Source organism: Canis aureus, chromosome 15 (assembly GCF_053574225.1).
Source record: "Canis aureus isolate CA01 chromosome 15, VMU_Caureus_v.1.0, whole genome shotgun sequence".
NCBI lineage: Eukaryota > Metazoa > Chordata > Mammalia > Carnivora > Canidae > Canis > Canis aureus.
In genome coordinates, this window is record NC_135625.1 from 59,642,917 (window position 1) to 59,668,747 (window position 25,831).

Below are 25,831 nucleotides of genomic sequence, written 5' to 3' on the forward strand. Positions count from 1 at the left end.
CCTCTTGGATAATGCTCCCATTTATATTCTCTACTCTTGTTGTTGGAAGAGTGGGTGGCCAAATTCTTTAAGATCTTACTGTCCTGTGGACTTCATTAGATATTCCTCTGGCTTCAAATTCTCTCCCCATTCTTCACCAAGCAATCCACACTACCTAGAGTCTTCAAAGCCCAACTCAAATTCCAAATCCTTGGTGAAACTTCACTGGATCACCCACAGAAAGTCCTTGACATTTTATTGATATACATTTCTACATATTGATATTGAGCTATTTTATATACTTTTTCCTGAACTGAGCTCAAGACTTCTCTCAGTACCAAGTACAGTGTGCCCACATCATGATCCCAGTAAATTTCTACTGATTATTAGCTGTGCAGAAAATCTATTTGAAAAGCAATACATTGTGGTAAAGCTACTTTTATTTTTAAAGTTCATTCAGCTTAAATTTTTTTAAGAATTTGGTACAAGAACTAAAGGCAACAAATGGTAAAAAGCAAAAGATCTTTCAACATAAGAATTAGTAGATTTTTCATCCTTCCTTGGATGATAGAAGGCTATAGTAATGAAATTTATTCATTTAAAATTTTCATTCCTTACAAAAGTTCTGCCTGGGTATCAAAAGTCGACCTTCTTACCCAAAGCATCAAACTGCTTACTGCAACCTCCAAAGCCCCACACTAACATGATCAGAAGGCAGGCGCTAAACCGCTGAGCCACCCAGGGATCCTCTGTTTTCAATTTTTTTTAAATGTTTTCAATTTTTTATTAATTTTGATGGTTGAGTTCTCTGGAGTCAAGTCTGCCTATGTTGGAATCCAGCCTACTCTACTTAGTAGTTGTGTCAGTTTGGGCAACTTAACTGTTTTTTGTCTTATCTGTAAAGATGGAGATAATGGTATTTGTCTCCCTCAAAAAGTTAATAAAATTAACACACATAAAATGCTTAGAATGAAACAGAACATTGGTTTTGCTGACCCAGAAACCTTATTTTGCTAACCAGTATTAGCTTAATAGGCTCATGTTCCTACTGAAAGTAAAAGGATGCCAATAGGCATTTCTACTTTTAAATTACGTTTTGTGGGGTGTGTTAGCCCTATGATACTTTATTACCAAATATCAGCTAAAGTAAAAATTTATAATTTGCATATAGGAAAATCAAATTGGTAATTAATAAAATTAACTCTGTGGTTCTGAAAAAGTCCAACTTCTGTGGACTTGCTTATATGGACTTGCTGACATATAAAGCTATTTTCATAAAATTAAGTGCTTTTGAGTGTGGCATATTTCAACTTTTGTGAAGATTCTATTTTTCACACATTAAGGCTATTTATTGGCATATTATGTGCTTAACCAATTTTAATGAGGGTTTTGCGTAAAGCGCATACTCTGAACCAAATTCCTTCAGTTCATAAAATCAGAAAATTAGACAATTTTTCCACCTCAAACAGCTGGCTTATGCTTCCTACTGTTTCAGGGTTGCCCAATTTATTTCTGACCAGCTGACAGAAACACGTATGTTACCAAGGAATTGAACAAAGAACATGAGAGAAAAATAGGGGGTTGAAGAACCAAAAGGTGTGCTCACTGGTACAAAATGTACCTCGCCACTTAAAATTCAAACTTTCTGTTAACAAGTCTTCTAATAAAACTTGTTTCAAGGTGGTAAATTTGTGAAATACACACACAAATACATTTTAAATGCTGATACATTACACTTTAAGATTTTAATTTATTTATGGGGGGCGGTGGACAGAGACCCAGGCAGAGGAAGAAGCAGGCTCCCTGCAGGAGCCCAATTCAGGGCTCAATCCCCAAACCCTGGGATCAGGCCCTGAGCCACGCAGGCATCCCAACACTGTTTGCTTCTTGAGTGCAAAAAACACCCTTCTGCTTGTCACTGTGTGACATCTAAGTACAGAGTAGGCAATGTAAATATGGTAAATGGATTAAATGGATCTTTACAAATAAGCACAAATAAACTGTTCTCTCATGAAGGCAATATTTTCTATTACAATGTTCTAAAGTAAGGAAAGGTGCTTTAAATTTCTGAAATACCCAAAGAGCTAAACATATTTGTCTTTCACTATCCTGTGGTCATTCCACCAGCCATTCAACCTCTTAAGCTAATACTCTCACTTCTCTTTGGCACCCTACTTTCTACCTGTCTGGCTCCATATGAGGTACGTCTGTAGAGACTAAGGGGAACTGTAATGCAAACGATGCCCAGAGGATATGCTATTTCATGGAGATAGATTATATTTCTATCTTTACCAGTGAAACAGCAAACAAATGCTGGCCCCAAAATGAATATTATGTGAAAATTTAAGAACCCTCTAAATTATCTTAGGGGAGAAAATACTTGCCATGTTGATAAAGGATAAACAGTAGCAATTTCACAGAGGTTTGCCCCACAATGTTCTTAAGTCACCAAAGGAAGAAATTTAAAAGTATGTTATCAGTATGCATATTAGTATGTGCTTCTGCCTTAATGTATTTTTGACTGATAAATTTTACCTATTAACCATAACAAGAATCATTATGTAAAATTTGCTCTAAAGCAACCTGAATCTAGAAGTACATGAAATGTTTGCTGAGTCTAGTTCCTTGCTATGAATTGCAAGACTTTAAAGTATTAACATTTCAAGAAAACTTTTTCTGAACTCTTTTAACATTTAGACTATTTGTGGCTCCCAAACCCGGCTGTGCAACAGAAGCCCCTGTAGAGCTTTTATAAGCTGCTAGGAAGCAGCTTTTCAAAAGAATGAGGAAGCTCCGTAAGAAAAGATAAAGATCTTTAAGATATGCTGGAAAGCCAGGTGCAGAACAGTCTGTAAAGCATGCCCCCACCCCCAACCAAGAACGTGTGCATGTTTGCAAACCCATGCTGACCGTAAGTCTGGAACAATACACAAAAAATTAGTGAAAGTGGTGCCTCAGGGAAAGAAACCGGGAATGGATGCAGAATGGAGAGGGAGAATTGCTTTTTACCATAAAACCTTCTGTATCTTTTGTCCTATGCATTGCTTATTTCTAAAAAGAAAAACACATTATTGAGCCCCACCTCAGATCTACAGGGAGAAGTTAATGGGTGGGACCCAATAATCTTTATTTTTAACAAGTTCCCCAGGTAATTCTTTTGCGGCCAGCTCAGCAAAGAAATGGTATTTGGGCACAGAGGCCAGCACAATACCTTACTCTCCGTTGTTTCCTATGAGAACTCTGTGATTCCAACCAGACTCTAAGTTCCTTAAAGACATAATATTTAATAATTCAGAATTTCCTATCCTCCACAGAATTACCTGAAGTTGGTTACATAAGAGATGCTCACGAAATATTTACTGATGGACACAAAGCAGGAATTCCAAGCACATCTAGGAGGCATTAGTTTGGGCTACTATCCTGAAGCCTGTTTAAATATGAATTTTGCAAATATAGGGGTAAAAAAAATGGATGTGAGGGAGAAAAAAATAAATAATTGATGAATTTTTCTTTTGAGATCTTATTTTGAAATGTCCATAGTTTATGGCAATGCAAAAGAATGCAGTATTCCTATTTAGGTTCAGTCACAGGTATAATCCCATTGTACGGAAAGGGTCCCTATTTGTCACAGATTTTTATATTATGACCACTTATTTTGTTTTCCTTTCATGTAGCTCCTAAGTGTCCCTATTTTGATTTCCCAAATAGAGTATCTATTTAAAGAACAGATTAAATAAATTATAAATAGAAGTAGATTTTTAAAGATGAACCAACAGCCATCAGAAACATTTCAAGCCAGTTGACAGTCCTATTTCCCACTGTGAATATGGGAAAAGGAAAGCTATATTCCTAGGGTCTAATGACACTTACAGAAGATTTAATATATTCAGGACTAAGAGATCACACCCTAGGATAAAAGATAACAGCAAGTCATAAACTTTTACATTGAAGACACTTAGTGATAAGTCAGCTACAAAAAACAGGAGTCAATGCAAACACATCTATTCCCTTCATAACCCTTCTCCTCCTGTAAAGTCTTCAGTGCCGGCATCTAACAGCAGAGACCACATTCTACCCTAAGCCAAGAGAAAAGATTACTATTAGAGAACTTCTTGTGACAGAGTCTAAAGTAGCATTCTGAGGGGGACCACTAACATCCTTAGTAAGCTTCTTCATTTTCAGTGATGGATGTATGAACTGGAATAGGGCTTTGGACCATGGAAAGCTTGACATAATTCAGAAGAAATATCCCTACATGGAATTCCATATATTACCCAGAAGATCTGGGAGAACTTCAATTAAAAATCAGAAGTATCCATCAAAAGTGAAATGGGGGCACCTGGGTGGCTCAGTCAATTGAGGATCTGGCTCTTGATTGCAGCTCAGGTCATGATCCCAGGTCCTGAGATCAGGCCCCTGTAGTGCTCTGTGCTAAGCAGGGAGTTGGCTTGAGGATTCTCTCTCCCTTTTCCCCCTGCTCAAACAAACAAAATAAATCCTAAAAAAGGGGGGTGGGGGGAATGGGTAGTCCTGAGTTGTCTAGAAAAGCTCAACAGTAAAAGACTGGACCATTCTATTTCAAAACATACAAGTAGGGTAATTTAAAACATAAAATTTGCCTTGACTAAGTTTCTCTGGCTGTGTATCTTAAGTCTGTCAAATGGCATCAGTGTTAACATTCCTTCTATCAGTTATTTATTATTCCATTTATGCACAATTTAAATTACACTTCCAGAACCATCACTTTTTGTTTCTGCTGCACTTTCACCTTTATTAGCACTTCCTCTTTTGATAACCCGGTTTTGCGATGTGTCATGTGGGTTTATCACTGAGAGACAATGAAGCAGCACAACAACATGCTTTCCTGTCTGTGTATGAACTGAAGAACAGATGCACACCTGGTTATTTACAAACAGATTCGTTGACCACGTATGGGAGAGCTGGTAGCAATGTTTGTGCTTTATGCAGTTAACATATCGTGGTCACTAAAATTTGAATTATGTTATTGGGGAACTAGTGCTATTTAACTAGTGCTGTCTTGATAGAAGAAGAAATATGTATTTGGTCTTTGTCCCTAGTTCCTAGCAGAGTGCAGAAAACCCCTGTTAATTTCCTGATAAGGGTGAAAGTAAAGCCTTTTGTTATTCATAACAAGCCGCTTTCTATGGAGCCTGAGTTTATGCTAATGGAGGGCTTCAAGATGGGGACTGGTTGTCAAAGGAGCCAACCATGGGACCACAGGGTTGTAACTTTTAGCCCCACTCCCAACTGCAGAGGAGGCCAGGATAAGTACCAGGAACTGAATTAATCACTAAGAGCCAACGGTTCAGTCATGCCTACATAATGGAACCTCTATAAAAATGAATGGGTCTGGAGCCCTTTGGGGTTGGTGAGTGCATTCAGGTGCCAGAAGAGTGGCACATCCCAAACCCCAACAGGACAGAATCTCCTGCATGTGGGACTCTTCTGGATCTTACCCTAAGTACCTTTTCATGTGGCTATTCATTTGAAACCTTTATGATATCCTTTATAATAAACTGATAATACTGTTTCCTTGGGTTCTGTAAGCCATTAGAGCAAATTATCAAACCTGAAAGGTTCGAACAGAAGCATAGGTTACCTAGGAACCCACTATTTGTGACTGGTGTCTGACATAGGGAGACAGTCTTGTGGGACTAAGCCCTTCAGGACCAAACCTTAAGTGAGTTCTGCACTAACTCCAGGTGGTTAGTGTGAGAATTGAATTAAATTATAAGACACCCAGCTGGCATCTGCAGACAACTGGGTAATTGCTTAGTGTGGAAAATCCACACATTTGGTGTTAGAAGTGTTTTAAGCAGAGAAACAATTTTCCTTTACATGGTAACTGAAATCTGTGCATATCGGAACCATGCTAAGTGAGGACTGCCTGAAGAGCATTCTCCAAAAGACCATTTCTTAAACTGTCCCACAGGAGGTAAGGTTACTCACAGAACAATTCCAGTCAAATAAGACCGCATAAGAATCAAGACACACCATCTCACTAGCCTAGCCACCTGAGGGTCTTCTGGGTAAAATTACCTATGTGCCACGACTACCCTTATTCACCATGCAGAGCTTCTGTCCCAGGGTAATAAGAAGTCAAAGCAACTATCCAGCTTCACAAGCACTCTTACTTTAAAAATTCTAACCTTGCCTGCCAGATCTATTTAAATGACACCTGCTAAATCCCTTTTGCATAGCTTGACTCCATTCCTGACTAGGCTCATCCTGTCACACAAATGTATCAAAATGACAGAGCAAGTAATTTAAGAAGACCTGTTGTCTGTTTCCCCACTGAAATCTTAAGTTTCTCTCCAGTTAAGAAAACACAGAAAATTAGAAGCAGTATGTAAGAGACAGCAAGAAAGTACAGCAAGGAAGGAGATGAAACACTACCAATAAATACCTCTGGTCTGAGGCAATTTAGTACACACACAGTCCGACACAGGCCAGCAGCCCATACCTACAGCAAACTAAGGTGCACAGCACTTAGTCATCAAAATTAAATAGTGCAATATTCTCTGTGAAAGCGTAATATATCCACCAATATCCTTCTACAAATAACTAACATAAGAGGAAGTATATCTCCTGAGCAACTTTTCTGAGGACATTCAACCACATTTCACAAGGAAAATCTTCAGTTATAGGAAAATTTTATTCCAGCAGACCGCATCATTCCTCAAAGATGGCAACGTGATTGCTATTTTTTGTATGCTAATTAATCTGTAAAATGTTAACACTTCATCCCAATTGTACCCATGCTAAAGGTTACTTCCAGTACATAGAATGTTTCTAGCATTTTGAAAAAGAAGGGATTCGAAAAGAATAAAGAAGGGGAGAAATAAAACAGTAGCAAACAGTTCCAGAGTAAAATCATATCATATATAAACTTAGGGCACGATATCTTTTCCAGGTAGCAGGACCAGAAAACTATTCAGTGAGGTAGGTAAGTAAGCAGCCTCCATAGTCTACTCTGCAAGTAATGTCCCTGGTGCACCTACAGGGATTGCATCTACGCAGATACAAGAAAATGAATGCACACTTATTATAGTCATTAATATGCATATATGACCATCACGTAAAAAATCTGCTATTTCATAAAGGGAATCCACATTCTACTTTCAAACCCAGTATCTCTCACTTATGATCCTTCTTCTCATTAATAATTTTCTACTGCTTTAGGGTGGAAGTCTCCAAGAAGCAGATCCTGATACACAAATCTGAGTGCAGATGCTCACATGGCAAGTGATCCCTGGTAGCACTAGTAGAGAAGTGTAAAAGTGAGACAGAAAGAAGCCATAATGCATATGTACCCTAATGAGCATTTACCCCTTTGGGGACATCTGGAAGACTATGGAGAAGGGGCATGGTCCGACCCAAGGGAAGAAGAAGCTAGGTTATTTATCCAGTTTCCCAAAAGACAATGGTTGATGGCTATCCTAGGGGCATTACCTTCCCAGCACCTCCAACCTGCTTCAAATACAAGGTGCTGAGCTCCTACAGCTGGACAAAGTCCTCAGGCCAAGTCTCAAGTGCTTTCAGCAACAAGTCCACAAGAGATAGAGACAGATAGAAATAGAGAGGGAGGGGCGCCTGGATGGCAGAAATAGAGAGGGAGGGGCGCCTGGATGGCTCTGTTGGTTAAGCGGCTGCCTGGCTCAGGTCATGGTCCCAGAGAGCCGCACGTTGGCTCCGTGCTCAAAGGGAAGCCTGCTTCTCCCTCTCCCTCTGCCCTTCCCCCGCTCAGGCATGCATGCTCGCACACACGCGCTCTCTCAAGTAAATAAACAAAATCCTTAAAAAAGAAAACAAAAAAAGAAAAGAAACAGAGAAGCCAGGAGGAAAAGGGAGGTGCTCCTATAGAGCCTGCTACATAGGTAAAATTCCAGTCTAGCCAAACTACTGTGCATACCTACTTAACCTGTTCATTCTTTGTACACTACATATGCTCATCTTAATACTCATTATGAAAAAGAAATACTCATTGTGTTCACCCTTCTCCATTATTACTTCTCCACTGTCTCTGGGATAAACACCGAACAAGTATATACATAAAATACGTATCATGAGGTTAATAAGGGTAAACAGGTATGGATTAAGTAAATAATAGTAACATGTAATATTAATTAGTAAACAATATTTAACATTAATTTCCTGAACAAAAATTAAAGTTGTCCAATTTGATGAGGAAATCCGCAATTGTGTAAGGGGGAAGAACCATCACTGGACCTCAGCCATTCTCCGGAAGGAAAAATAACCATTCCTAGTGACATGTTATATATCAGTTCCAGAGATGTACATAAAAATGATGAATTTTCAAGACAAATTTTGTTCCACTACCAAGAGCAGTCTCAGCTCTGGGCTGAGCTACCATGAATCGCTTATGAGCCTGGACCGTCGTGTAGAAGAACGAAGACATGGAGCAGATGGAAAGAGGGCAATCTTTTAGACAAAAGGAATTAAAATATCTTATCTTAAGCAAAGTTCCACAGAGAAAAGTAGCACTTCAGGAACTATTTTTAAATGAAGGAAGAAATCATAGTGATGACTAGGGAATTTCCAGAGACTTGTGCTTAAGAGGAAAGTGCTACACTAAATTACATTTATGTATCTGCGTGCATGTGTGTAACAAGGGGGATGAGGAAAGGGAGCATATAGAAGGGGGGAGGTGACTTTGAGAATGAGAGAAGAAAACAAAAGAAGCAAGGATAGGGTACAAGAGATTAGGTCGCAAAGAGACCCCTAGAGGGCAATGTCCAATGTGGGAGGTGAGAGCAGGAAAAAGAAATATGAGCAGGTGGAGGTACCAGCTGTAACACTGGTTTATTATTTAGCAGCCATAACACTGTATGTGGGTAAAAGACACACTTAACACCATCTTCCTTCCTTCAAGGGATAAACTTCGTACTGTAAACGAACCCAAAATGCCTTCTATGACTCAGCCATTCACTCATTCAAGCACTATCAGGACCCCTGAAATATAAGAGTGACAAAACCAAAAAACCAAATGTCTACACTCTTGAAGCTTACACTTTATCTGGAAGAGACAGAAAAACAAACAAGTAGCTATACCATAGATGTCTGATAATAACAAGTGCTACAGAGGAAGAAGTGTCCCAGAGGCTAAGGGATTTTCTATTTTCTATCAGTTAGGGAAGGCCTGGCTGAGAAAACCTAGAGAAGTGCGGGAACAGGCCCTGGGGTATCAGAGGAAAGTGGCTCTAAGCAAAGTAAAAGCAAATGCAAGGGCCCTAAGGCAAGCCTGACCACTGTGTAGGAAACAGAAAGCAGGCTGGTGCAGCTGAAGCATGGGGGTGGGGTGGCAGGGTGGGGGGAAGCAGGGGAGGTGACATCAGAGTGCACGGACGACCTGCACGTCCTTAGGGGCCACAGGAAGGCTTTTACTCTGGGTGAGATGGGACTCTCTGCAGGGCTTCCTACCCAAGAGGCACCAGACTTAACTCACAGTTTTAAAGTGTCACTCTGGTTTCCGTGCTAGCAGGAGGGCGAGCAGTGAGAAAGCTCCTGCAATAATCTCAATTGATACAAGGCGAGGGATGTGAAGGGATGAGATTACAAAGGTAAGCCAACAAGATTTTGCTGAAGAACTTAATGTAGATTCTAAGAGAAGAAATAAGGATGGCGCTGAAGATTCTGGCCTTGGAGGAGCTGCCATAACCAGGGCAGGGACGACTGCAGGGGGAGGAGCGCGGCTGCCAGGGAGGAGAGCTCTGGCTTCCGCTGTGGACGCGCTAGACGACAGGATGACTACTGCTCATTCGAGCAGAGACATAAATTTGGCAATTACCTATTCAAGAGGAGAGCTCAGGAGAGAGTCTCTGAAGGAGATAAAAATTTAGGAATCATCCACATACAGATGACAGCTGAAGTCATGGGATCAGATAAATGCTAGAAAAAGAGAACTACTGAGGACTAACCCTGCAGTCCTCCCACGTTAAAAGATCAGGGCGATAAGAAGGGACTGCAATGAGGAGCGAGAAGGGAAGAAGTGAAGCTGGAGAAAAACCAGCAGAGGGATTCCCCCAGAAGCCGCAAAGGGGAACTCCCTGGTCACTCCAAGACTGCTACTGCTACCACTCGGTAGTATAGATGAAAGTCCGTCCAACTGGGTTCAGAGAGAATGGACCTTAATTAGAAAAAAAGAGATAGAGGGGCACCTGGGTGGCTCAGTATTTTAAGCGCCTGCCTTCCACTCAGGTCATGATCCCAGGGTCCTGGGATCCAGCCCTGCATGAGGCTCCCTGCTCGGCGGGGAGCCTGCTTCTCCCTCTCCCTCTGCCTGCCGTTCCCCCTGCTTGTCCTCTCTCACTCTCTCCCAGATAGATAAAATCTTAAAAGAGAGACAGAACAAAAACAAAACTGGAGACAGTACACGTGGACACTTCTTTTGATGAATTTTGCTATAAAGAGAGTAAAGAAATGGGACTGCAGATGAAGGGGGAATGTCAGAACAAGGATGTTTTCTTTTTTTTTTTAATGAAGGTTATATACTATTTGCTAATGAGAAAAAAAATTATGGGGGGCAAGGGTGCAATTATTGAAGCCATGTACCTGAATAAACAAAAGGGAATGGGTTCTAATATATCTAAAGATAATTCCCAATGACTTGCCAGTTTCCTTTTCTTTCTGAAGCTACATTTCCAGAAACTTTCTAACTCTGAAAATAGATCTGATCTCTGCAAACTACAGCAAACTTTGGCAACTGTATCTCACATATAAATGGCTGAATGCAAGATGTGCAGCACTGACACTTCAAAAACAATGATTAGACTAAAAAGTACTAAAAAGAAAATAATATCCTTTATTTCAAGAATACATGCTATTTTGCAAAACAGATAGGCTACCTGTACTCATTTAGGGATTCCTTTTCACAGGGTGTGTGTATACCCTCTAATTACTTTTTACTGATCTAGCTCAAGGTCTCCCAGAGCACAGAGTTATGCATACCTGGAGGAAGAGGAGTCAAGAAGGCTTAAAGCCCGCTAGGAGGATGATACATCTGAGAAAGTGATCTTCGAGTCCCCTCATCATGCAGAATAAGCTAAGGTTGAGAGCAGTTCCACACACTTGCTGGGCAGGCACAGTCACCAATGAAACAGGAAGGAACGCCAGCCGAGCACCCCAGCACCACCCATCACTGAACCTGATGCGATCCAGATCCCAGATGGCACTGTACTGGCAACAAGACACGTGTATGAGAACTGAAGGCCAGGACAATTTGTCCTGCCACTGGGCTTCCTGCTGTATAAAGCCATTCTCATTTGGTTTAGTTCTATCCCTTACTTCCCTCAAAGAAAGAAACGTGTATTCTTCCCTGTGTCTGTTACTATCCTTTCATCAATCACCACCAGCCTTCTGACATCTCACATGTACGCATTTTATATGATAAAGACTCTTTATCTCAATAAATGCAGTTTTTCTCACAATTATTAAAATATGTGAGTATCGCAAACAAGTGATTTAACAGATAACCTTTATTCAGGACAAAATTAAATTAAAAAAAAAACAAAATCCATTCAAAGTTGTTTTAAAGAAAAATGCTAAATAAATATTGCATTACAGAGATATATTAGAAACCATGATGGTGGTGAGGAAACAAAAAACCACTGATGTGGTGGAGAGGAAGAGCTAGAAAGGGTCACCCACATCCTAACATCACTTGATCTTAAAGTCCTCAGAAGTTTGTGTCTCAGTCTTCCTATGCTCTGTCCAAAGAGACAAAAGAACTGCTCAGAGCACTGGAACTGGTGAATGACCCATGCAGGAGGCCTGGGGCCAGGAGTAAGGCTGCAAACAAGCACTCTGCAACTGGCAGGAAGTGAGTAAGTTCCCTGGGTAGGGTCACACTCCTGAAGAGATGGGCAGCCCCAACAAGGTGATGCCAAGAGAAAGACATATACAAAAGGCTCCGGAGAATCAATTCCAACAAGGGGTTCATGGAATGAGGACACTGAGAAAAAAGTTTCACCTCAGGGGCTCTGATCTCCCCTACCTCCAGCTGGTTGCCCAGAGAGAGGCAAGAACAAAAAAATTAGGGAGCAGAGTCCAGCACTGACTACCTGGCATTTGGATGGATGGAAAAGCAGGTCTAAGGAAAGAATTACCTGAATCAAACAGAAGAGACTCTGCTCTCCAGTAACCATGGGATCTGATCCTTTGATACACAGAAAATAAGGACAGGCTAGCAAAAAAGTAAAGAAAATGATTCAAGGAACGAGGCACACAGAAATTAGCTTTAAAAAAAGTACTGAAATAGAAGGAATGTAAGAGAGAAATATGACTCAGACCCGTGACAAGTTAAATTAAGTAAAAAGACTTAAATTCCTCTAATCTGCAGATAAAACTATTTATACCCCAAGATTCCTTCAAAAAGCGGAAAAGTAAAAAGGAGGGACCACATGTCTCCAGTGTAGTGTGTGTGATAGGTGAGGCATTGCGGGAGTTCACAGAGAACAGGAAAAACCCATGACCCCACAAAGCAGTCTCTGGGGGAGAAGGCTCTAATGTGGTCACCCCAGAGAGTCTCTGACATCACAGATGGGAAGTGGCCAGAAAGCCGCTGCTTCCAGGGTACCTTGTGTCCCATACTTTGTTACTCACTAAACCGCTTTAGGACTCTATCCAACTGAATCATTGTTCTGACTTTAGTTCACAGTGGGGTGGTTTTTTTTTTGTTTTGTTTTGTTTTGTTTTGTTTTTTTTCAGTCTGTGGAGTTCTTGAACAGTGAGAATATCCCCAGGATCTCCAGGCAGATCCCCAGGACTGTTTAATCTTCGTTTTTTTTTTTTTTAATATATTTATTAATACTAAAGTATCCATAAGACACTACATAAATCAAAAGAACCAGAGTGGACATCATTCCAATTTCTTTGTCAAACAGTGACCGCTTATCTGACATTAAAGCTTTTGCACATTAAAAAAAACACTGAATTATCTACAATGGTATCTCCCAGCTTGAACAATGTCGTAATTTAACCGCACATGATGTCAGACTGTTATGATTACTAACTGATAAACAAGAGTCAATACCAGAGGTCTGAAATTTGTGTGTTTTGTGCTCAAGGAAAACTAGACTTCTAAATTACAGAAGATAAGTTCTCCACTTTTTCACAAAACATTCTCAAAGTGTTTTACTCCCCCTCCCCAAAATAAAATACAAATGAGATATGTCATTGTATGTTCTTTAACATTGATTTCTGATGTATTAGAATTAGAGATGGACAGTCCTTCCTCGTGGGGGCTGTGCTGTGGAGGATATTTAGCAGCATCCCTGCCCTTTACCTACAGGATTCCGGTAGCAACACCTCTGCCCTCAAAAAAATGTTTCTAGACATTACCAAGCATCTTCTGGTGGGAGATGAAACCCATCCAGTTGAGAACTACTGCTACAGATTAAAAGACTTACAACATATGAACTAATCACAGTGTGTAGACTATTTGGATCTTGATTCAAGGAGCAGAAAAAGTAATGACATTTTGAGACATTTGGAAATTTGAACAATATTTCATGATTTTAAGGAATTGGCAATTACTTTTGATTGTGGTAATAATATTTTTCTAAAAGAGGCCTTATCTTACAGACATATGTGCTGAAATATGCAAATATGCAGAAATATAATGATATTGTCACAAATTTGCTTCAAAATAACTAACTGTGGGGTTGCCTGGCCAGCTCAGTCAGTAGAGCATGCAACTCTTGATCTCAGAGTTCTAAGTTCAAGCCCCACGTTGACTGTAGAGATTTCTTTAAAAATTAAAAATCTCAAAAAACCAAAAACTAAATACAATAGAAGGAGGAGGGTCAACTGAAGCTAGACTGCTCATGAATCAACAATCACTGAAGCAAAGTGATGGTTAACCTGGGAGTACATTATACTATTCAGTCTACTTTTGTGTATGTTTAAAATTTTCTCAGAAAAACATTAAAATTAAAGTCAAAACCATCATGGTAGCTAGCAGTACTCAGCTGAATGACAAACCAAACCAGTAATTCAATCTTGATAACAATCAACCGATTCCCACTAACCATGAATACTTGTTCCTATACACACAGAGGCACCCAAGCTAATCTACTAAAAGAAAAAAATCCTCATTTTTTTATAAAACAAATTAAAAGAAATAAACTCCCAGGATACCTCAAACCCTTGGGGTTCACAAAACACAGGTTAGAAAATGCTGCTTTAGAAAAATTCCTGGATCATTAAAGATTCCTATTATATTTACATACATATATATACACATTACTTGCTCAGTGTTTTTTTTTTTTAAGATTTTATTTATTTATTCATGACACACACACACAGAGGCAGAGACACAGGCAGAGGGAGGAGAAGCAGGCTCCATGCAAGGAGCCCGATGCGGGACTCGATCCTGGGACCCCAGGATCACACCCTGAGCCAAAAGTGGACGCTCAACCACTGAGCCACCCAGGCATCCCTTGCTCTGTGTTTATGTGTTCCTCTATGTCAGTTCTATTTGTCAATTTTTTACACTAAAAATGACCAAAAGTAGCATTATTTTTTAATTTATTTATTTATTAAAGATTTTATTTATTTGAGAGAGTGTGCAGGTGGGAGATGGGGGCAGATGGAGAGAGAGAGAAGCCGACTCTCCCCTGAGCTGGACTCAGGGCTCAATCCTGGGATCAAGACCTGAGCAGTCGTTTAACCAACTGAGCCACCCAGGTTCCTCAAGCAGTGGCCATTTTAAAATTTTGATACAGAATAACATTTTTAAACTTAGACACAAAGCATCACCAGAATACAACTTAAATATCCAAGTGAAGCATGTAGTGAAAAATATTTTTACCTGAGGCTGTTCAAAGCAGCTATCTCCACCACTATTTAATACTGTAAGGGATATAAGCCTCTGAAATTAAATGTAAGAGAATTCTTGGGTATTAAGTGTAAGAGAATTCATTTAGAGGCAGAATTGGAAAAAAAAATAGAGGCAGAATTGGTAAGGAAGCAAAGAAACCTATTTGCATATGATAGGAACCTCCAGTGAACTGATGATACAGCTAACACTAACAATTCTTTTGGTAAAATAGCAGAAAAGTAAAGTAACAATGAAAAGTCAAATCGTCATATATACGACCAATAACCAATTAGCAAGCAAATAATAGAGAAAAGCTCATTTATAATAGTAACAAAGAAAACAATATATAGGAATAAACTAACACATTTGCAAAATCTATAGAAAAAATTTTAACATATCTGAAAGTCACTAGATTTAAATAAAGAGGCATCCCTGTTCTCGGATAAAGACTCAACATCACAGAAAGTCAATTTTCCCTAAATTAATCTAGAAATTCAATTTAATACCAATAAAATATTGAGAAGCTTTTTTTAAAAGTTTTAATTTTGGGAACCCTGGGTGGCGCAGCGGTTTAGTGCCTGCCTTTGGCCTAGGGCGCGATCCTGGAGACCCGGGATCGAATCCCACGTGGGGCTCCCAGTGCATGGAGCCTGCTTCTCCCTCTGCCTATGTCTCTGCCTCTCTCTCTCTCTGTGTGACTATCATAAATAAATAAAAAAATTTTTTTAAGTTTTAATTTTAATTCCAGTTAGTTAACATACAATGTTATAGTAGTTTCAGGTGTACAACGCAGTAATTCAACACTTCCATAAATCACCCTGTGCTCACCGGGACAAGTGCCCTCACCTATTTCATCCATTCCCCGACCCTCCCTCCCCTCTGGGATTGTTCTCTATAATTAAGAGTCTATTTCTGGCTTTAAAATATCAACAAGCTTTTAAAAATTTTTTTAGTCAATTGAGACAGAAGATGCAAGCACGGGAGCGGGGAGAGGGGCAGAGGATAAGGCAGAGGGAGAAAATCTCAAGGAGACTCCACACTGAGCTCAGAGCTCTACTGAGGGCTCAATCCCACGACCCTGAGATAATGACCTGACCTGAAACCAAGAGTCCAACGCTCAATCGAGCCACCCAGGTACCCCAAGATATCAACAAGCTTTTAATGAAATTAGGCAAGTTGCTACTATTTTTTCATATGGAAAAATAAACCTGCAAGAACAGCCAGAAAAACACTGAAAATAACAGACTACAAGGTTGAGACTTTCAAGTTTTACCAGACTTCAAAACATACAATAAAAGCCTCCATAATTAAAAGTGTGGTAGTGATACAAGAGTAAATAAACAGATCAGTGGAAAAGAACAGAAAGTGCAGAAACTGATCCAAGTATAGAGAATTTCAGCTATGACAAAGGTGGCATGTCAAATTACTGGGGTAAATATGAGTTAAAAAAAAAAAAAGATTTATTTATTTGAGAGAGCAAGCAAGCCAGAGCAAGGCACACATAGGCAGGGGAAGGGCCAGAGAGAGAAGGGGAGGAGGAGGAGAGGGACAGGGACAGGGGAGAAAATCCCAAGCAGAATCCACCCGTAGCACAGAGTCCAAGGCCAGGCTCCATCCTAGGATCCTGAAATTATGGCCTGAGCTGAAATCGAGTCAGATGCTCAACCAGCTGAGCCGCTAAATATGAGCTTTGTAATAAATAGTGCTGGGACAGTCAGGAAAATTTATTTAGGAAAAAAATTAAATTACATCCCTATTTGATACCATACACAAGAATAAATTCCAAATGGATTAGGGATCTAGATGTAAAAGAAAAAAAAAGAGAAAGAAAAGAAAAAAGAAAAACAGAACCATACAAGTTCTAAAAGAAAATACAAGTAAAAATCCTCTTTAACCTTGGGGTAGAGAAAAGCTTGCTAATCATGACTCAAAATCCAGAGCCAATAAAAGATTGATAGATAGGACTACATAAATATGTTTTAATTTGCATGGCAAAGAAAAAAAAATCACCAAGACAAAACGGAAAAAAAAAAAAAAAAAAAAAAACAACTACAAACTTGGAGAGAATATTTATATATGGCATAAAGGCCCAGTAGCCCTAATGTAAAGAACTCCAGGAGAGCTCTTTAAAAAAGAATCAGAAAAAATAATAATAAAATAAATAAATAAATAAATAAATAAATAAAATTAAAAAATAAGAAAAAGTTATAAACAGATTTTTTAAAAAAAGAAAGAAAATGGCTCTCAAATATATGAAATGTTCAAACTCACTTGTAATTAGAAAAATGCAGATTAAAACATAAAACATTTTTCACCTATCAGATTGGCAAAGATTAAAAGATAAGAAAACAGTCTGATAGCAAGAATATGGGGAAAAACATGCATCCGTACCCTGTTGGTGTAAATGCAAACTGGTCCAAGCATTCTGGAGGGAAATCTGATAATCTTAACAAAACAACAGATGCACTTATCTTTCGACCAAGTAATCCCACTTCTAGGAATCTAACCTGAATACACCTCCAACAATATGAAAATACACATACACAAGGTTGTACTTTTTTAGTAATTATCTGCAATTGCAAAATATTATAAACAACCTAAATGCCCATACACAAGAGAATGGATGAATAAAATAGAGAACGTACACATGAAGGAGTATTATACAGCTATTAAAAAGAATAAGGAAGAGCTCTATGAGCTGACATGAAATGTTTTCCTGTATATATTATTGGGGGGGGGGAGCAAATAAGAGTACTTATCACAGAAGCTACCCTTTTGTAAAGGAAGTAGATTAAAGAAAATACACATTTATCTGCCAATCTGTGGGAAAAGAAACAAAAACTCCACACTGAATAAACCAGAAACTAAAGAGAAGTGGGTGGCAAAGGGATGGAAAGGCATTGGAGAGATGAAGAGGGTATGACACTTCTTCATATACCTTTTCATATATAACCCTAACTACTTAGAACCCTGGTATTATTTTACATACTCTACATATAAACCAATAATTAAAACTAATCAGGATGTAGGAGGAATCCAAAATGCAACAAATAAACCAAACATTATTACAAATAAGTGATATAATACCCTAAACTGGGGAAGAAAAGAACAGAACCTAGGTTAAGTGTGGAAAAAGTGTCTTACTAGCTGTTACAGCTATCTGAAAATTATAGGCTAGATATTACCGATATTTATTAGATATAGTAAGGCTAAAGATATTATAGATATAAGGCTAAAAACAAAAAGAACCATAAAGAAATACTGTAATTTAGTTAAAAATTTATTACAAGGGTATGAGTTAGCAATTCTAGAACTACTTTATGTATACACTAGGATGGAACAAAACATAACTCTATTGTAGATAATTAGAGCTAGATTTCTCAGTGTTGGACAAAACAGTTACAAGTAAGGAAAGGGGGAAGGCTAAAATGAACCATGTGGTATTGGATTAGAATCAAAGTCATCACTAGAAAACTCTTAAGTTTTAAAACATACAAGTATATAGAACAGAAACAAAGATGTGTCTGCAGAGTAAATTTCTTAGCTCTGTCCACAGAAAACGCCTGCAGCAATGAACCCTCTAATGCCAGGCCTCAGTTTCTAAAAACCATTCTCCAATAAAAGGAACCAGAGCTCACAGAAACACATACTAAAATCATCCAGGTTACCATTAAATCATACTTTAATTAATGGGAAAAATTATAGTGTTAATATTAGTGGAAAAGTAAGTAAACAATTACTATATTAATAAAACATCACTTCCAAAAAGAATCAGAAACTTGGTAGCAGCTGCAAGATCACCACTGGCCAACTGCTCAAAACCTGTGCAAATTATTGTGGAGTTGAATTGCTCAAACCAACCAGTTTGCTTTATAATCAAATTCCCCTACACCTGTTCCATTATTCTTAAGCTCCCACTTCAGATCATCAAATATAAAGGCATTCTTTCCCCTTGGATATTCAGTAAACTCAATTTCATACGTAAGAACACAGGATAGGAGAGCATACCAAGCAGAAATCTGCCCCAAACTGAAGTTAAAAATTTTAAAAAAGCTTGATGAGAGAACTATATGTCACTGCTTCCAAGCAGCTTTAGATAAGACTCCCACATCAAATCAAATTTTGTTCAAATAACAAGATCCAGTAAGATCCATATGTCTATATATATATACACACATACACATATATGTGTATACGTGTATATATATATCTATAAAATACACATATACTTGTATTAAGTGAAACACATGAAAATAATACTCCTATTTTTTCTTATGATAAACTGTTACTAAAAAAAAAAAGATATCGAGAGGCACCTGGGTGGCTCAATTGGTTTTGGCTCACGTCATGATCCCAGGGTCCTGGGATGGACCCCTGCATTGGGTTCCCTGCTCAGCGGGGAGCCTCCTTCTCCCTGTCCCTCTGTCACTCCCCTGCCTTACGCTCTCTCGCTGTCAAATAAATAAAATCTTAAAAAAAAAAAGATACTAAGAAATTCTAGTCCTGTTCTGTTACAGGAAGATATATGTTCACCTAGTAAGTTTATGTCGTAACACTAAAAGTAATTTCATCATTACAAGGAAATGTATATGAAATCAATTTTAAAAATATTTTAACCCTAATTTAAAAAATAAAAATACATTCCAATAAGAAATCCATTGGAACAAACCTGAAAACAGAGTTAAATTATAAAACTTCTCAAATATTTTATAAATACTGTTCCCAAAGCAGTTATGACCATTTTTAACATATTCACGCTAAAGACAATAACCTAATACAGAACAAAAACAAAAGTATATTGGTTCTAGATGTACCATTCTCTCTGGAACCCTGCTGCATCTGTTCCACCTATGCCCCTTCACACCCCAGGATAAAGACAGACAAGGGAGAAGAAAGCCAGTACCACCTACTACTGGTCGAGAGAGTGAGCTCAGGAGTCAGCGACCTGAATGAAGTCAGATCGGCTAGCTCTATATGACCTTCTAGCTCTGTAACCCTGGGAGAGTTACTGACCTCTCTAACCCTCAGATCCCATCTGCAAAATAAGGACAATAATAACACTTACCCAGCAAGGTTAAGAAATAGAAGTTGAGAAATAGATGAGCTAATTAATACATCTAACACAATCAGAACAGTACCTCACACTTGGTGAGTAAGTGTCTGTGTGAATTCCAGGACTCTAGAGTGACTACCTCAGAAACTGCTACCCAACAGCACTATTCAGATAAAATGTTTCCATTCTCATAAAGTAAGCTCCTCATTCATTCAAGCCTCAGAAATAAAAATTATTACACATTTGAAAATTACCAAAACGGACTCCAACTTTTAAAATCATCTCTCACCTGGATGATTACAATAGCCTTTTTCCTGGTTGGCCTATCACCTTTGCCTCCCCCCAGTCTATTCTCCACACAGAAGCCAGAGTGAACCTTTTAAAGGTTACAAATCATTTACTCTTCTACTCAAAATACATCCATCATTTGCTCTGAGTAAAATCCAAAATATCTTGTGTTCAAATGCCTCCTTCTGAAGGCCTTCCATAACCTCGCCATTTAAATAGTAGTGGCCTTCTACTATCCCCCGGGGCCCTTCTTTTCTCCTAACTCAATTTCCTTCTCTTTTTGTCATATATATTTCTCTCTCTTCCCCCACTAGAATATAAGTTACAAGAGAGCAAAGACTGTTTGGTTCATTGCTATATTCCTAGCACCAAGAACAGCGCCACACATACTGCAAACTCTGGGCCAAAGCCAACATTATACTTAACAGTAAAACACAAGGGGCAATCCCATTAAAGACAGGGACAAGACAGAGCCAAGAAACAAAGTCACAAAATAACACGTCAGCTGCCAAAATGGTAAATTATTAATTTTTCTTTTTTAGCGTTGAAGTACCCTTCAACCATTACAATCATTTTTTAAGATCTCCAGCACATATATATGTCAGGGAATTTTTACATCTGCATACACGTATGTGACCACCACCCAAGATTAAGATCTAGAACACTTCCTGCACTTCAGAAGCTCCCTTGATAGGGCCTCCTTGGTAAACACCCTTCCAGAGGTAAGCATCAGTCTGACTCCACTCACCCAAGTAGGCCTGCACCTGAACTTCATATAAGGAGACTCCAACAGCATTCACTGTTATGCCTGACTCCTTTTGTTTAGCCTGTGTCTGTGACATTTGCCGGTGTTGTGACATGTTTCCGTCTGGCATTCTTTTTTTAATCACCGGGTAGCATTCTATCTTATGATATACCACATTTTATCCCATCTACTGCTGATGACATTTACACTGTTCCAGTTAAGGGATAATATGAATAGCACTGCTGTGAACAATCTTGGGTATGTCTTTTGGTGGAAATAAATGTTCACTATCTGCAGACTGGCAAAGCGTTTCGCTGGTTTTTTGGGGGGGAGGGTTTAATAACACCTTAAGGTCGGGGATGATGCAGGGAACTAGAAGTGAGCACTGCTGGTGAGAGTGTAAAGTGGAAGAACCTTTCTGGAGGACAATCTGGCAATAGGTACCAGAAGCTTGAAATTATCTGTGCCCTGAGACCAATAATTCTACTTCAAGGGAATTTCTTATTGAGTACTCACAAGTGCTAGATCTTCTAAGTGTTTTACATGTATTAATTCACGTGATTTATTCTGAGGAAATAATAGAGATGCTCACAATGGTTTAGAAGGATGTCAACCATCCATCACTAGGAATTACAAGAAGTAATAGCTTAATACCTTTTACAACATAAAAAACTAACAAAAGGGGAATGATTTTAAAACACACTTCCATGAAATTAATTATGCAACCAATGAAAACGTTTTCAAACAATATTAAAGACACAAGAAGACGTATATGTTAATAAGAGAACCTAGGTTTTAACAGTGGAATGCACAAAATGAATTCCAGTTTTTTTGAAATATATGCACATACCTTAAATGTTAAAACACTGATAACCCCTGGAAGACAAGGGTACTTTCATATTCTTAATACTTTTCTGTACTTCTCATTTTTTCTATGTTAATTTTGTCAATCAAAGAGAATACGTGACTAAAAAAGACTAATAAAGGTTTTTACATTCAAATGGGGAGACAGAAGACACTAATACACAATTTAATAAAGGCAGTATAGGACGATATTAAGAGTACTAAAGAAAGACCTCTAGCCTAGAGATTAGGGGGTGGGATATTATCAGGAAAGATCTCCATTGTCTTACTTCCACCAAGGGTCCAGAGAGAAAGAACTCCATGTCTAGGAAGTAACCTTCCCAGGAAAATCCTGTTAATTCCTTAGCTCACTGTCCTTAGGATATCAATTACACATTGTACCCTGGCAAGTATTCTTTTCCCCTCCCACTTAGAAAAAAGCCTTAGGGGACCTAGGGGATAGGAATTCTGAACACCAAGGAAGCAGTAGTTCAACACCCTCAAACTCGGAGGAAGCCAGTCCTATTCAATCTGGCCGAAAAGTGTCAAGGAAGAGCCCCTCTTTCCCTGTCAGGCTAAATGAAGACAAAAACTTTTCAGATTTCCAGATGTCTGAAACTCCAGACAGAATAAACTCAAATTTATACCAAAACTCACTGATTCCTTGAGTTTGAAAAAAATTCTTCTACTTGAAGTAATAAAATCATCAACAAACTGTCCTGGTAATTAATGGTAATTCTCTGTTATCAGCACTCCTATTCCCCCTTCCTCCTCTGCAGTTGGACCCCCTCCCTAACCTCCCCCCAAACCAAAGAAAAGAGGAGCATGGACATGAGTAACTGTACCTTAGTACTTTAGGGGCCAAGTCTCACTTAAGCAAATGATATTTGTTTAAAAATTAATACATGAGGAACATTTTGATGTGTTCCATTTGTTAAGCAATTGCCTATTTTACGGTACAATAAACATTATTTTCTCTAACATTACCCAAATGACCCATACTTCCTTAAGAAACTTGCTAAGAAGATAACTGTCTTTGCATGACAGGGCATTATTACTAAATTTTCTAACTGTTCACATCTGAACCACATTAAACTCTCAAGGACCACTGGTCAAAAAAACACACATTTCAGAGTCACTTGCACAGATATGAAGTCACACAAATTTATGGGATAAAGTAGAGCCGATTTGTTTTGGCCTCAGTCTTCCTCCTCCTTACATGCCCTCTTTATTTTCCCCTCAAACTTCTTCTGTTTCCAAATTTATACTTGCATGTCATTACGAAATTTTTCATAAACCACCTGCAGCTCTCCATGGTTATAGTGTTAAATCACCTTAAATTAAGGTAAATAAAACTCTAGTTTACAATTTATTAACATATTGCATTTCTACATTGCACAACAGAACAAGTTTCTTTGGCAGCTAAAATAGTTCTTTGGGGAAAAAAAAAGTAAGTATTTACATAATCACCAGGGATTCTGGTTTTATCCTATATGTAACCTAGATTTTTGGATAATCTACTCCAGTTGCCTAGGGTATGTTATGGGAAGAGAGGATATAGAAATAGAACTGCCAAGATGTGATATGTTCAAATTTCAGTTATACATGTCATCAAAATACGGGGGGGGGGGGGGAGGGAATCGATCTGGAGTAATAAAAAAAGAATTTTAGATAACTTATTCTTAATTACAGGTTGACAAAGTTGTTATAATTATTCCCCAAGCTGAGACCCAGACTGTGAAAGATTACCTGATAGACAAAATTAGGACGCTGTCCTCTTTTTACAGTGACAATTTTAGGGATGGTTGGTTTTTTTTTTTTTTTCCTCTCACTGTTGTTGCTGTCAAGGGCTGTGCAACCTGATTCAATAAAACTCCTCGAAGATGAAGCAGAAGTAAACGTACCTAGCACTAAAGCCTGAAAAGAACGCTGTAATGTAAGCGGTTTTCTCTCCCAGGGCCAGTAGAGGGAGACTCAGACATCTGGCCTGGTCGCGTAGTGTTTCTGTAAAATTGGGGAGGGGAGGGCAGGGGAGGGGAGGGGGGAGCGGAGGCTGTATTTAAATGTCCTGCTGTCAATCAAAGGACACTTCCTACAATCACAGTCACCATATCTGCTATTAGCCCCGAGCGGACTCTCGTCCACCGACGACCCCACGCGGTGCCCGCGTAACCTGCTTCACCCAAAGGTGACCGCGGGCTTTGCCACGACACCCAAATAAGGACTTTGGGAGCCCAGCCCCAACTAGTTTCTTTGTTTAAATGCCTGCGAATCCCTCCCACGCCGGAGTCAAGAGGCTGTGGCGCCGCCCTTTATTAGCCTCACACTTTGATTACAAAACACACGAGTCGACGGCTCGGCGGCGGAGGCGGCCCCGAGCTCTCACAAACGTCAAACCCCAAACGCCGGCGGCCGCGGGGGCGGGGGCGGAGGGCGACGCTCGCCGCCCCCGCCCGGGCCCGCGGTGCCCGCCCCCGCCGCAGAGTTGGCCCGCGCCCCCCCGCGCCCCCGCGCCCCCCGGCCGCCCCGCCGCCGCCGGCCCCCCCGCGACGGGAGATTTCACTCTTTGTAAAGTTTGAGGCGCGCCGCGGGGGCGACGCGGGGGGCTGGGGACCAGCGGCGGGGCGGTGTCCTCCCCCCTCTCCCCCCTCTCCCCCCACCGCCGGGGCCTGCCGCCCACGCCCCCCGCCCCAGCCCCGCCAGCACCGGGGCGCCGGGGGCCGGGTCCGAGCCGACCGCGCGCCCGCCCGCCCGCCCGGGACCCCCGGCCCCAAACTTCCCAGTGGCATCCTGAAGTCCCCGAGCGCGCCTCATCTGTTGCTCTGTTTACTCCTCCGGGCCCCGCCGGCTGGCGCTGCCGACGCCCCCGTCCCGGCGCCCCGCGGCCGCGGAAGTTTGATGAAGACCGGGGACGGGGGCGCGACCGGGACCGCGGCGGGGGAGGGGGCGACGGCGATTCCCGGAGCCCCCGAGCCGGGGCGAGCCGCCCGCCGCCCGCCGCCCGCCGCCCGGAAGGAAGGAAGGAAGGAAGGAAGGCGCTGCGGCCGGCCGGGCAGGGCGACCCGCCGGGCGGCGACTCCGGGCCGGAGCCCCGGGCGGCCGGGCGGCCGGGCGGCGGGCGGCGGCCGGGCTGCGGGCGCGGCGAGGGGCGGCGGGCCTCCGCCGGCGCCTGCCCCGGCCGCGTCCCCTCGCCCCGGTCCCCGCCTGCCAACTTCTCGGCCGGCCCCCTTTGTTCCCGTGTGTTGTGGCGACTCTTCTCCCGGCCGGGCGAGCCCCCCGGCGCCCCTCCGCCCGCCCGGGGCCCCGCGCGCCCCGCTGCCCGGGCCGGGGGCTCGGCGCCTGGCGCGGCGCGGCGGCCGGGCGGGCGGAGGGGGGCGCGGGCGGCCGGCGGCGGCGGCGGCGGCGGCGGGGCTGGAGGGGGTTTATTTACCTGCCGTGGAACCAGTCCTTGCAGATATCGCACTCGATCATGAAGCGGTTCACGTCGTACGGCTGCCGGCACACACAGTACACCGGCGGGGGCGGCGGGGGCGCCGAGGCCCGGCCCGGAGCCGCCACCGACACGGCTGCCGCGGCGGCTCCAGCTGCTGCTCCCGCGGCCACCGCCGCCGCCGCTCCGGCCATCTTTAAAAAACACACACACGCTCGCTCGCTGCTCCGCTCGCCGACTGGAGCGAGCGCAGCCGCCAGCCAGCGCCGCCTCCTGCAGCAGCCGGAGCAGCAGCCGCGGCGGCGGCGGCGGCGGCGCGGCGGCGCGGCGGCGCGGCGGCGGCGGTGGCGGCGGCGGCGGCGGCGGCGGCGCCTCAGTGCGCGCGCGCGAGGTCGCGGCCGGGGCCGGAGGGGGGGCGCGCGCACGACGCGCGAGGCTGCGGCCCGGCTCCTTCCGGCGCTCCGCGCGGGGCCGTGCGTCTCGCGCACGTCGTCCCGCCGCCGGCGCGCGCGCCCCGCTCCCCTCGCGTCGGCCGGGCGGGGGGACCCGCTGAAGGGCACGCGGGGCGGGGGAGGCGGAGGCGGGCCGAGGCTCCCTGAGGACACGCGCGGCGGCGCGGGGAGCGCGGCGCGG

General features: G+C 41.8%; 1 protein-coding gene across 1 annotated transcript in view; it reads right to left on the minus strand.

Moving 5' to 3' along the window:
• KDM7A (lysine demethylase 7A) overlaps nt 1-25,407 on the minus strand; it is an 81,639-nt gene extending 56,232 nt beyond the window's left edge. Inside the window, exon 1 of the mRNA XM_077850137.1 lies at nt 25,199-25,407. Within this exon, the coding sequence (XP_077706263.1) occupies nt 25,199-25,392 (194 nt within the window). The 5' untranslated portion in view covers nt 25,393-25,407. The remainder of the gene's footprint in view (nt 1-25,198) is intronic.
• Between the last annotated feature and the right edge of the window lie 424 nt (nt 25,408-25,831).